The 14,309-nt window shown below is 46.1% G+C and overlaps 1 protein-coding gene across 1 annotated transcript in view; it reads right to left on the reverse strand.

Annotated features, from left to right (window-relative positions):
• Positions 1-2,579: 2,579 nt before the first annotated feature.
• Positions 2,580-14,309, reverse strand: part of KDELR3 (KDEL endoplasmic reticulum protein retention receptor 3) — a 45,153-nt gene continuing 33,423 nt past the window's right edge. The window contains exon 5 of the mRNA XM_082265899.1: positions 2,580-2,810. Coding sequence (XP_082122025.1) covers positions 2,770-2,810 — 41 coding nt within the window. The 3' untranslated portion in view covers positions 2,580-2,769. The remainder of the gene's footprint in view (positions 2,811-14,309) is intronic.

Here is a 14,309-nt window from a genome sequence, read left to right on the forward strand (position 1 = left end):
AAATAGCCCTTTAGGATTAAAATAAATAACTCTTCTAGTTCTTGATAAAAATTAATGAAAGCACCCTGATGCTGCTTTTCTCTCCCTTCCCAAATTTTTCTAAAGCGATCCTGTCACTAACTTAAACTGCTGATCAACATTTGGAAAAACCAAATATTTTAAATGCTTGCAGCATTTTTTCTTTTGGCTTTTTATTAATTTTTGTTACTGAACTTGCTAGCAAATGTTACTAGACAGTCCCCTTTCTCTTGCCATGTCATAGCCAACTCCTCTTCTTAGAGTATATTATTACTCTCTGTGTTGACCCCGCACTTCACTTATACAAGAGCACTTACATGTGCTGACTCCACTATTTGCATAACCTTCTGCTGGGGATGCTGATATCACATCTAAAATGGCGGTGTCCAGCAGCAGGAAGATTAGTAGTGGTATGGCAAAGGGGTCTTTTTTATTAATATTCAAATTTTAAACAGGAAAAAGTTAAAGTCACCCTGTCCCTATAAAAAAGCAAGCCGGACTGGTAAAAGATGACACATTTTTTTATCTAATCCAAAAAAAAAAAGAAGTAATATATACATTACCAGCCCTAAATGTAGTCTCTGCATTTAGGTTTTTTTCTGTCTTTCTTCTTTTTCTTTTAACTGTTATTTCTGCAAATAGTGCAGTTTCTATCCCTGGGTGGCTCTGTCCCAAATGTTGAGACGTGTTGCTGCCATCGTTTTTAAGATGACCTTATTTATTTCTTAAAATGGTTCATTTTCTTGGTTTAAACATTCAATATTTTTCTATTTTTTATTGTGAATAAATTATGGATTTATGAGAATTGCAAATCATTGCAATCTGTTTTTATGTAGACTTTACACTCCTTTTTTTTTATATATATATATATATATATATATATATACACAACTTTTTTGGAATTGGGAATGTACAAGAGTTTAGTTACCTATTATAGTATATGAATAATATTTTGGTTCCGATCCAACCACAAATTATTTTTGATTATTTCTGATGTGTTGGCAGCCCATTCATTTGAATGGACTGCTTTAAAGCAACAAACACATCTTAACACGACACACTAGAACAGAAAGATCTGAATGGTTCCTTATTTTCAGCCAGTATTTCAATATCATGATTATCCAAGTAGTTCCTGTGAATTCCTAATGTGTTTATAATATAGGCAAAAATTACAGAAAATCAATGCAGCAACAAATACATAAAAAAAAAAAGAATGCTAAAATTAAAGTTTGGAAATGTAAACCCACTGATCAAAACTGCAAGTCCCATGTCATGATAAATATCTGGCTCACCTGATTAACTGTTATGTTTGAAACTGTTATATTTGCCTTTAACAAAGTCCAAAACAGTGGTGGAACCATTGTTTTCTGGTGGGCCAACTTATGCCTTACTCACTGTGAAATTTTCAGCCTGGTGTATGTACTTCCTACTTAGCTACCAGTGTAAAGCAACACAGCCTGTAGGTGAGATATTGCTCTTCCTTTATATATGCAAAGCCCTGCTGAAAAAGGGTCACAGTAGTGCAGAACGAAGTGAACTCCTGTGATTCATAGAAGTATGGACAAAAATAGCTTTGGCCTTACTTCTATTTTAATCTTTCACAAAGTAGGGCCCCTTTTTACGCGGGCACCTCTGTTTTGCGAGATCTCTGCTGATCCCCCTGCTGAGTAGCCGGATGACAGGTCCATCTCCACTCACTGTGCAGAAGGGAGACGGACACAGTCCTGCTTTCCTCTAAGGCACGATTGGGTGAAAACAGACCACCTGTCCATTTTCATCCAATTATATCCGATTTTCCAGATGGATGGAAAATAGGACCACCATCTGTTTGCAGACAGGATCAGATAGCGGCGGGTATCAGCGTACATGTCACCGCTGACATCTGCCTCTCCATAGGGGTAAATGGAGGGTCTGATCAGGTCCGCCTGAAAAACTGACAGGCGGACCTGATCGGACAGCCGTGTGAAAGGGCCCTTTACATCCCTTCCATTTATATCTTTTATTTTGATAATCATCAGATTATGCCTAAGGGCTGGTTTACACTTGTGGCCATGGGGCAGTAAAAATAGGCGCTGAGTCACAGTTTTACCACCCCCTTCCCAACACAGCGGCCAGAGGGGGCTGTTCTTTTGCTGTGGCAAAATATATACTCCCAGTCACATTTTGTCAGGCAGTACCACTGCCAAATGCAAACCATTTAAGTGAATGGGGCCACATTGCAATCACTGTGCAATGAATGTGGTTATGTTGTGATGGTGCAGACTTTTCAGGGTTCAAACAAGCGCAGAGGAGTCAACATATCGCCTTCCAGTCGCCTGTCAACTGCCCTATAAAAAGCAATCCACTGTGGACTGCTTTTCAAAGGGGCGGCAAGGGCTGTCACTCATGTAAATGAGCACAAAAAACATTTTCAGATTACCTAATTATTATTGCTTTCATATTTTTACAAACAGCGAGAAGCTTTGCCATTTAAAACCCACACAGTGACATCACAACCCAGTCGACTTCCAATGCACTAAGATAGAAGACACCACTGGTAGTTTTTTTTGTATATATATATATAAAGATATTTACAGTATGTATTACAAATATATTTTTATTACACTTGACCAGTAAAAGAAGAAAAAAACAGCAAACAAGTGTACCATTTTGGCTCCATTGTGGAAGAAGTTACAGAGCACACTTCATTAGGAGTGAAACTGCACTCTGTTACTTTAAGTCCATTGCTCTATTAACTGAAATCCTGTTCCTTTACACTGGCATTGGAAGACTCAGTTTCTTTCCGCGAAGAACTGTAAGTGAAGCAATATCACAAAAATCAGACTTTACCTTAGAGCATAAAGTATCTGTCAATATTAAACTATACTGATTTCTTAAAGAAAACAAAAAAAATGTATATTAAATATTAGAATTGTGCAATACTTATGAAATGTTTATATCTGGCCCCTTATTTATTGCAGACTCAATAGCTGGGAAACTATTCAAGGTCAGGTGACCTCTTACTCTGTAAAACAGCTGAAATGTCAGACACAGAGAAAATAAAGATAAACAGGGAAGAAAAAAATTATCTTTGATAAGCAAGACAGCAAAATTTGTGATAAATTAGGACTGAATATTCATATTCTTGCATAAACCTAATTGTAGCTTTTTCTCTTTACCACTTCAATACTGGACACTTATACATCCTTCCTGCCCAGGCCAATTTCCAGCGCTGTCACATTTTGAATTACAATTGCGCATTCATGCAACACTGTACCCATTTGAAATTTTTATAATTTTTTTCACACAAATAGAGCTTTCTTTAGGTGGTATATATTCACCATTGGGTTTTTTATTTTTTGTTAAATAAACGAAAAAGATGGAAAATTTTGAAAAAACAAAAATCATTTTTCTTGGTTTACATTATATATATTACGTATAATTTTACAAATAATCTTTCTTAACCACTTGCCGACCGCCGCAAGTAAATATACTGCGGCGGTCAGCCCCGGGCAGGCAAAGTGATGTATATATACGTCACTAGCCTGTCACCGACTTGTGAGCCAATAGCGGGCGCGCGCCCGCCGCGGCTCATTCACGAAGCAGTCAGTGCGTGTGACCGGCGGACCCGATGTCCGCCGGTCACTCGCCGATCGTCGGTAGAGAGGGAGAAAGGCAGGCGGCTAATGTAAACAAGCCACCTGTCATTCTACCCTGTGTAAAAACGGAGATCAGACGGTTCTACTATGTAGAACCATTGATCTCTGTTTTTACAATAGTAGACATGTCCCAGCACAGTTAGAATCACGCCCCTAGGACACACTTAACCCCTCCCTCTCCAAACAGTTAACCCCTTCCCTGCCAGTGTCATTTTTACAGTAACAGTGCATATGTATAGCACTGATTACTGCAGTAATGTCACTGGTAACCCCAAAAGTGTCAAAAATGTCAGTCAAGGGTCCGATCTGTCCGCCACAATGTCGCAGTCCCACAAAAAAAATCGCAGATCGCCGCCATTACTCGTTAAAAAAAAAAAACCACCAAAAATGACAAAAATCTTTCCCTTTGTTAGTAAACGCGATAACTTTTGCGCAAACCAATCAAAATACGCTTTTTGCGATTTTTTTTTTACCAAACATATGTAGCATAAAACAAATTGGCCAAAAATGTTAAAAAATTTTGATTTTTACATTTTTTTTGGGGGGAATTACATATAAAAAAATGTGAAAAATATTGTTATTTTTGCAAAATTTACGCTCTTTTTTTGTTTATAGCGCATGATCAAAAAATCGCACAGGTGATCAAATACCACCAAAAGAAAGCTCCGTTTGTGGGAAAAAAAGGATGTCAAATTCGTTTAGGTACAGTGTCGCATGACCGCGCAATTGTCCGTTAAAGTCACGCAGTAAAAAATCGCAAAAAAACCCTGGTCAGGAAGGGGGTAAAATCTTCCGGGGCTTAAGTGGTTAATAAATTTAGGCCAAAATGTATACTGCTACATTTCTCTGGTGAAAGTCAGTGTATATTATTTAGTCTGTAGGAATTTACAATCTTTTATATGTGTATATATATATATATATATATATATATATATATATATATACACACACACACATACACTCACCAGCCACTTTATTAGGGTACACCTGTTCAATTGCTTGGTAACACAAATTGCTTATCAGCCAATCACATGGCAGCAACTCAATGTATTAAGAAGACAACTTGTTGAAGTTCAAACCGAGCATCAGAATGGGGAAGAAAGGGGATTTAAAGAGTAACTCCACTTTTGTTAAGAAAAAAACATTCCCCTCTGGGTGATCTTTGTACATTACAGGGATTTTACCAAACTTTGTTGCAGATTCCTACCTTTTGTTATTCTGAAGAAATCCTTGTGTGTTTGTCTGTATCCATGAGGGAAAGTGAATCTAATGGGATTGGTTTCATAATTATCAATCAGTTGCTGCACCTGCATGGCTCTAATGAGGAAAGCTTTAGACGTGATTTCCTATTGGGAGTATCTCTCCAAAAATGACATTTTTGTTGCAGGGGATGCCTGAAATCTGACTTGTATCTTAGGGCAGACTTCTTCTGTGAAAATCAGTGACACAATCAAACAAGCAGGAAAACTGGATTTTTGTCTTACCGTAAAATTATTTTCTCTGAGGTTCACTGACAGATACAGCTCCATGTCTTCTAGACCCTTGGGCATTTGTTGCTCTCTCTTCAGGAGTAGGACTAGGCAGAAACAATTTTGGTTATGCCCCTGAGGCAGTCCTAGGGGGTATACCCTTACTTCCTGCTATAGGAATTCAGTTTGTAACAAGCAGTGTCAGAAGAATACATAACTCAACCCAACAGAGGGGCAGGTGCTGTGTCCGTCAGTGAACCTCAGAGAAAAGGATTTTACGGTAAGACAAAAATCCAGTTTTCTCTTTCGTTCACTGACGGAAACAGCTCCATGTCTTCTAGACCCTTGGGATATCCCAAAGCAGTGTCAACATGAGGGGTGGGAAAAAAACAGAGCAACACATATAATTCCCAACAAGGCTAAACATATCCAACCAGGTAAAACAGGAGCTCAACCAGGAACAACTGGAGCTCACCACCAGGAAAAAAATACCTCCTCAAGAGGCGGGAGCCTCTGCAACTGCAACCCAAAAAGGCCACCTTCTGCGACAGAGTGAGCAAAGGAAGATAATGAATGTTTTCAAAAGGAGGCTTTTGAAGTAGCGACAGTATCAAATTGAGATCCCACGGAGGTACCAGGGATCACACCGGAGGAGCCAGATGGCAAACTCCCTGCACAAAGGTGTGAACCAAGGACTTCACCGCCAACCGTCTTTGGAAAAATATGTCCAAAGCGGAAATCTGGCCCTTGATGGCGCCCAGAGCCAAACGTTGATCTATACCTAGTTGTAGAAACTCCAACAGACGAGACACAGAAAAGGAAAGGGGAGAAACCCCCCAAGACTCACACCAAGTAACGTAGGCTATCCAAACTGTGAAAATGTGGAATAGACCCCCTCCAGAGGTGGTTCTGGCTAGCTCACTAGATTGCTTTAAAAAAGGCCTGGATTCTTTCCTAGGTGTACACAATATAAATGGGTACTCAAATTTATAGGTAAAGTTGATCCAGGGAATATCCGATTGCCTCTCGGCGGATCAGGAAGGAATTTTTTTTCCCTGCTGTAGCAAATTAGATCATGCTTTGCTGGGGTTTTTTCGCCTTCCTCTAGATCAACTTCGGGTATAGGATTGTGTATATGGGATTGTATGGTTGGGTTTTCTTTACTGTTTTTTTGTTTTTTACTGGTTGAGCCAGATGAACTTGTCGGCCAGAGGATTCCCAGACCTTGACACTAACCTCCGCACCTCCCTGTTGAGACGGGAGGCCATCAGGTTCACATCGGGGGTCCCCCACCGGAGAAACAGCTGATGAAACACCTCTGGGTAAAAAAACCATTATCCCTAAACCTCCAGAGGGTGGTGATTAATGGGGAGTACTCGGATTGGGCGGGTGTGGAAGGAGTCAAAGCTGATTTCTGAAAATTCTTCAGTAGAGTTAGCACAATAATGTCCAAGTTGATTTCTAGAGCCAAAGAAGACTCTGCACGCAGAAGCAAATTGTCCAGGTAACCTAGTGCTGCAATGCCCTTCTGCCGAAGCAAGGCCAACACTGGGGCCAAAACCTTGTGAACACCTGAGGAGCTGAAACGAGACCAAAAGATAACACCACAAATTGATAATGCTCCTCGCCCACGGCAAAACAATGAAAAGGCTGATGCCCGACATACTGGAATATGAAGGTAAGCATCCTTGAGATCGATAGAAGCCAGAAGATCACCTTGATGAAGGAAAGCCACTACCATGCGGATGGACTCCATCCGAAATTTCTGAACACGCACAAAGTGGTTCAGAGCCTTGAGGTCCAAGATCGGGCGAACCTTGCCTTCCTTCCTGGGAACGGTAAACAGATTTGAATAAAAACCTTGAAAACATTCCGACTCTGGAACTGGCACAATGACTCCTTGTGCTAACGGGTCCTGCACTGCCCCATAGAAGCCCTGCAGCTGATCGTGAAACAGGCATACGTTGGAAGGAAAGAAGCTTGCCGGAGGCAAGGATCAAAACTCAATCTTGTAGCCAAACCAAATCAACTCGTGGACCCATTTGTCCTGAATGAGCAAGGTCCATGGATTCGGAAAGAAGCAAAGACGTCCCCCCACCCCAGCTGCGGGTGAGGGCGCCCCTTCAGGCTGGGGAAGGCTTGTCTGTGAAAGCAGTAGTGCCCGCTTTTGACTTACCATTCCAGGGTCTCTTGGAGCCTCCTGCAAAGTTACGGGTGGGTTTCATCCCTTATCCTGCGATCCAGATGGACGAAAGGGCAACTTGTGAGCCGAGAAAAAAAGGACCACATTTACGACGAGGTTCCTTACCCCTAGCAACCTGCTGAAGTAATGTACTCTTACCTCCCATAAGGCCCTTAATGATCTCCTCCATGCAGGCACAGAACAAACGGTCACCTACAAAAGGTAAATCAGTCAGCACCTTTTTAGAAGCCTGGTCGGCCAACCAGTACTTCAACCAAATCATGCGGCGAAAAATCAATGCCGTCATGGATACCCTGCCAGCCAAGGGAGCCACATCCAAAGATACATCACAAATGTACTGTAGCCTCTGGATCAACTGATCCGGCAGCTCAGGAAGGAGTTGACCCCCTTCCAGATCCTGGCCTAAAATCTTTGCCCATTCCGTTTAGGTCTGGGATACCAAGGTGATAGCAAACACCGGTCTCAACATTGAACCTGCCACAGTGAAAAGGTAACGAACCAGAGCCTCAGCTCTCTTGTCCACAGGATCCTTAAAGGATGGAGAATCCTTCACCGGCAAAAGTGTGGCCTTATTTAGCCTGGAAACCTGAGAGCCCACCGACGGTGGAATCGTCAGTTTCTTCAGGAGAGACTCCTCAAATGGATATCTCCTAGCGAAACGCTTAGGTATTCCAACCATGCATTTAGGGGATCCCCACTGACTAGCGACAATCTCGTCAAAATAGGCAGGAAAGGGGAACACCTTAGTAATTTTAGAAGATCTGCGGGTGCCAAACTGAACCCAGCCCTGCCGACTCAGCATTAGCTGAGTCCTCCAACTTTAAAGTTTCCTGCACCGACACAATCAATGCTTCTACCAGCGCCTTTTCATGCACGGCTGCAGAAGAAGAGGATTCATCCTCACTGTTAGAGCACTCAGGGTGCGTGGACGCAGACCCAGTGGACTGACTCGCGTCCGGCGGTGGCCAAATCCACCTCGGACTCTGAGGAGGCAGAGGATACAGGTGAAGGCAGGGGGCGCTTCTAGCTAGGCTGGGCCATAACAACCTTTGACACAAGTGACTGCAGGGCCGCCGTCATGGCCGCCAGGGTAGACTGAGACGCAGAGGGTCCCGCAGCTTCAAGGATTGGGTCAGGTGGTGATACACGTTCCAGGGGCTCCATGGATAAATTGAGGCCGCACTGTGCACAAAAGAAAAAAAACCCTGCACACCGCTCAAAGCACCACAAGTATCAGCGCTCCCGCGGTGCTGTATGTAGCAGAGGAAGGATCGTATAACCCACAGAGATTCACCACCCCAGAGCTGGGGAGCGCCAAACAACCTGCCACACCGCGATCAAAGAGGGAGAGGAAGCGCCGAAGCTGACACTAGAGGCCCCTGCTGTATGTCACCGCATAGGACCACAAGAAAATGGCCGGCGCTATAGATTACACAGGGAAACCCAAAACATGGCCGCCGGACTACACAAAAATGGCCACCGAGGCTAGTGAAAACCATCCATGGCAAAATGGCTGCACCACGTGGGACCCCGGGGAAGTAACAGTCCAGCAGGGGGGAGCCCCCTAGGGACCCCCCCGCAGCGGAAAAAGTGCCGGCACCCCTAAAAGGGGGCGGCCAGCGGCACACACCCACCACCCTCCGGCCCAGCACCAAGTTAGCCCCCCCGCCCAAAAAAAAAAAAACACCCGTGCACCCCAAAAGGGGACTAGGGAGAGGGACAGGGGGGCAGGTGAGGATGGCCATGCAGGGGAAATCCTGCTAGGGAGAGGGGTGAAAATGTGAGGAGAGGAAGGACACATGGGGGGCCTACCATCCCCAAGGAGGGCTCGCGACCACCCCAGCAATTCCTAGAGAAAATAGGGGGGACACTACTCACCACACTTTGGCATTAGGCAGGCACCACTCCCGGCAGTCCATCACACCATCTTGGAATAGGGGTGCCAGAGCTACGCTGCGACTCTGATCATGACTGTTGTGACCAGGGCTATGTGAACCCGCAAGGTGTTTCACTCGCCGACCAGCCCCCGTCCAGTGGGCCTATGTCGCGGCCAACCCAGCGCGGAGCTAATAGTTGGGTCGCGCTTGCAGGCCAGACTAGAATATCCAGTGCATCGCTCAGTCCAGCTGTCGATTGTAGTTCACACAGAAAGAGAAAATAACAAAGAGAAAAGAAAAAAATTCCATTTAAAAAGGAAAAAATGCCAGGACCGCAGATCCCAGCAGAGAGCCAGGTCCTTACTCCTGACTAGGCAGAAAAACTGAAGTCCTTTAGCAGGAAGTGATGGTATACCCCATGGGACTGCCTCAGGGGCGTAACCAAAATTGTTTCCGCCTAAGGATCTAGAAGACATGAAGCTGTGTCCGTCAGTGAAAGAAAGAGAAAACGGAATTTTTGTAAAATCTTACCTGTAAAATTCCTTTCTCTGAGTCCTCCGACAGTCGCCGCCTCTTCATATTCGTCACATATGGGGTATTAGACTTTGCTCCGAAGGAGTAGCTAGGCAACAGAATATGTTAACAATAAAGCTTTAACATATCCCACCCTCAAGGGGTGGTCCCCTCAGTCAATACCCTCCTACTTCCTGCAACCATATCTCAGTTTTAGTGGAATAGCAGTAGAGTATACATTCAAACCCCAAAAGAGGGGCGGGGGCGGCGACTGTCGGAGGACTCAGAGAAAGGAATTTTACAGGTAAGATTTTACAAAAATTCCGTTTTCTCTTACGTCCTCCGACAGTCGCCGCCTCTTCATATTCGTCACATATGGGGACGTCCCAAAGCAGTGCAAACATGAGGGGTGGGAAACGCATCCGCGCCGAAAGGCAACGCAGTCTCCACAGCAAAGAAAGGAACCTTACCAAAGGAAGGAAACCAGCTGGGCAACAGCAAAAATAAGTGCTCAACAGGAGCAACAACCCAGGAAAAGACAAAAAACCAGGGGATACAAAACTTATCCCAACAGCCAGGAGTCCCCAACAAGGGACCCTAGGGAACAGCCGCACTAAGAACCTTGCGGCCAAAGGAAGCATCCGCCGATGCCTGAACATCTACTTTGTAGAATTTTGTGAAAGTGTGTACGGTCGACCAAGTCGCCGCCTTACACACCTGGGCTACAGAAGCCCCATGACGACAGGCCCAAGACGTACTCAGAGATCTAGTAGAGTGCGCCTTCACAGGCACAGGGGGAACCTTCCCCTGCAAGGCATAGGCCTGTTCAATGGTCTGCCTGATCCATTTGGCAATGGTAGAGGCGGAAGCCGCCATGCCCTTCCGAGGACCCTCTTGAAGAACAAACAAGGAGTCCGTCTTTCGAAAAGACTCAGTCGATTTAAGGTAAACCCTAATCGCCCGAACAACATCCAGAGAATGCAATCTCACCTCCTTTGGATGTTTAGGCTTCGTGCACAACGAAGGCAAAACAATATCCTCGTTAAGATGGAATTCCGAAACTCGTTTCGGCAGAAAAGAAGGATTAGGTCGCAAGACCACCTTATCCAAATGAACAACCAGGTACGGAGACTTGCAGGACAAAGCCGCCAGTTCCGACACTCTGCGAGCCGAAGTGATCGCCACCAAAAAGGCGACCTTTTTGGACAACATAGACAACGAGATCTCCCTGATCTGTTCAAAAGGAGCACGTTGTAACACAGATAGGACTAGATTCAAGTCCCAAGGGGGCAAAGGATCCCTCCTAGGAGGAACTAGATGCCGCACACCCTGAATAAAAGTGCCAACCAAGGAGTTGGAAGCCACGGGACGTTGAAACAGAACGGCCAGCGCAGACACCTGACCCTTTATCGTAGCCAGCGCCAAACGCTGATCGACACCCGTCTGAAGGAAAGACAGCACACGGGAAAACGAGTACGTGCGGGGTGAAAACCCCCTGGACTCACACCAGGCAAAATAGGCCTTCCAAGTACGGTAATAAACCTTTCCCGAGGAAGACTTCCTCGCGTTGATCAAGGTATGAACAACCTCTGGAGAGAGACCCTTCTCCTTCAGGACCTCGGTCTCAACAGCCAGGCCGTCAAAGCCAGCGACTGTAAAGCAGGATGGTAAATCGGTCCTTGAGACAGTAGATCGTCCCGAAGAGGCAGACGCCAGGGGGCGTCGACCGCCAGATTCACGAGGTCTGCGTACCAGGACCGGCGAGGCCAGTCCGGTGCCACAAGAATCACCGTGCTGCGTTCCGAGTGTAACCTGCGAAGGAACCGGGACAGCAACTGAATCGGTGGAAACGCGTACATCAGCCTGTACTGATGCCACGGGGCCACTAACGCGTCCGACTCGTCTGCCCGAGGGTCGCGCGTCCTTGCCACGAACCTCTTCACCTTGTAGTTGAGGCGAGACGCGAACAGGTCCACATCTGGAAGACCCCACTTCGCGCACAACATCTGGAAGACAGCCGGATGGAGAGACCATTCCCCCTGATCCAGGGTCTGGCGACTCAGATAGTCCGCCTGCCAGTTCTCCACTCCCGGAATGTGAACCGCCGTTATCGCCGGGACATGAGTCTCGGCCCAAGACAGAATGTCGGCCACTTCTCGAGCCGCTCGGGCACTCCTGGTGCCCCCTTGGTGGTTGATGTAGGCCACCGCCGTGGCATTGTCCGCCACTAGATCAAGAGAGGAGCGGGACCCCGATAGGGAGGTCCCTGCCAGAACAGCCCCATCACCTTCACCCTCAGAATCGGAGGACAGAGTAACTCTGGGCCGTTTAGTAGATTGAGCAGCCACCAGCATTTGCACCTGGGCAGCAAGGCCAGCCACAATAGCGGCTAAATCCCCCCCTGGGGGGGAAACAGCGGTCCCCTGGCTTTCCACCAATACTGTGGGAAACTTGCCCTCCTGAGAATCCATTGCCCCTGTACGCCAGACAACCAAGGGTTAACTGCCCCCTTTCAGCAAGCGCGGTAAGCGCAGCCCACCGCACACACTCAGGCACAATGAGACCCCCACAGGGAATATACAGACTGAATACAGGCAATGGACAACAGGAATAGAAGGATAAAACCTGAGGAGACCCCGCTGCTGCTGCTGCCTCGACCGGTGTTCCAGGAAAAAGGAAGTGATGCTGCCAGGGCGCTCTATGTAAGCCTATGGAGGCTACAAGAAAATGGCCGCCGTGCATGTAAACCATGCGGCCGGAGCGGGCGCCGGTAAAATGGCGTCGTTTGGCGCCGAAACCGCCGCTCCACAGTGCATAAAAACACACACAATTTCATCCCATTATATGGATACATGTTAGATCGCCGCAGCGATCGCTGTATATGCCCCAACATGCCATTAAAAACATGCCCCACAGCACACAGCTTCCCACACTGCCCAGCCTGACACACACAGTGTCATACAGCTCCCCCCCCCCCTTGCAGCCCACAGCATGCAGCCGAGAGATAGGGAGACAAGCAGTGTGATTTAAAGGCAGGTTACACAGTCCCAGACTGAGACCCCCCCCAGACAGACAGGTCCCCACATAGACACACTTACCTCATATGGCGTGGGGAACCCGCACAGGCGAACAAGCCGCTGCACATGAGGCAGGGAGAGTCGCAATTCAAGACGCACACAATGGCGGTTAAGAAACCGCACAGCGTCCGGTGAGGTAGCCACCTCACCAAACATCCCTGCACCGAACAGGGATGGGTCGTTCACCGTGCCAGGAGCGTTACCTGGCTGAACGCTCGATGGCAGACTGGGAAGCCACTGACCCACGACCTGCGATCAGGGGGATCAGCCCGAGACCCAGTCCGCATGATCCTCTTCGTCCGAAGAACTAACTAATGCTGACAAAAACAACAGCTAAGTAAAGGTAGAGAAAAAACTCAAATAAAATATTAAAAAGAAGAAAGAGTCTGGGACAAAAAGTCCCAGCACAGAGAGAGCCAGCCACTCCTGACAAGCTAGACATTAAAACTGAGATATGGTTGCAGGAAGTAGGAGGGTATTGACTGAGGGGACCACCCCTTGAGGGTGGGATATGTTAAAGCTTTATTGTTAACATATTCTGTTGCCTAGCTACTCCTTCGGAGCAAAGTCTAATACCCCATATGTGACGAATATGAAGAGGCGGCGACTGTCGGAGGACGTAAGAGAAATTATGTTTTTGGGGGGCGTTCTGTACACATTCTGTGTAGAGATCACCTCCAGGTAGCCATATTGCATTGCATGTTACAGAAAAAAGGTAATTCTTATTAACATTTAATTCGAATATGACTTGTGTTGCAATTGTATAGGCTAAATATTTTTTCTTTGTTTCCTATTTTTTTCCGATGTAAGTGGAGTTACATTTTAAGTGACTTTAAGTGTGGCATTGTTGCTGGTGCCAGACGGGCTGGTCTAAGTATTTCAAAAACTGCTGATCTACTCGGGTTTACACACTCAACTATCTTCCGGGTTTACAGAGAAAGGTCCAAAAAAGAGAAAATATCCAGTGAGCGGCAGTTGTGTGGACAAAAAAGCCTTGTTGATGTCAGAGGAGAATGGGAAGATGATAGAAAGGCAACAGTAACTCAAATAACTACTCGTTACAACCAAGGTTTGCAGAATGCCATCTCTGAACGTAAAACACATCGAACCTTGAAAGAGATGGGCTATAGCAGCAGAAGGCCACACCCTGTGCCACTCCTGTCAGCTAAGAACAGGAAACTGAGGCTAAAATTTGCATAAGCTCACCAAAATTGGACAATCGAAGATTGGAAAAACGTTGCCTGCTCTGATGAGTCGATTTCAGCTGCAACATTCAGATGATAGGGTTAAAATTGGCGTAAAATACATGAAAGCCTGGATCTATCCTGCCTTGTATCAACGGTTCAGGCTGGTTGTGTAATAGTGTGGGGAAGAGTTTCTTGGCAAACTTTGGGCCCCCTTAGTACCAATTTAGCATTGTTTAAACGCCACGGCCTACCTGAGTATTGCTGCTGACCATTTCCATCCCTTTATGCCTACAGCGTACCCATCTTCCAGCAGGATAATGCACCATG

Source organism: Pelophylax lessonae, assembly GCF_965119305.1.
Source record: "Pelophylax lessonae genome assembly, chromosome: 8".
NCBI lineage: Eukaryota > Metazoa > Chordata > Amphibia > Anura > Ranidae > Pelophylax > Pelophylax lessonae.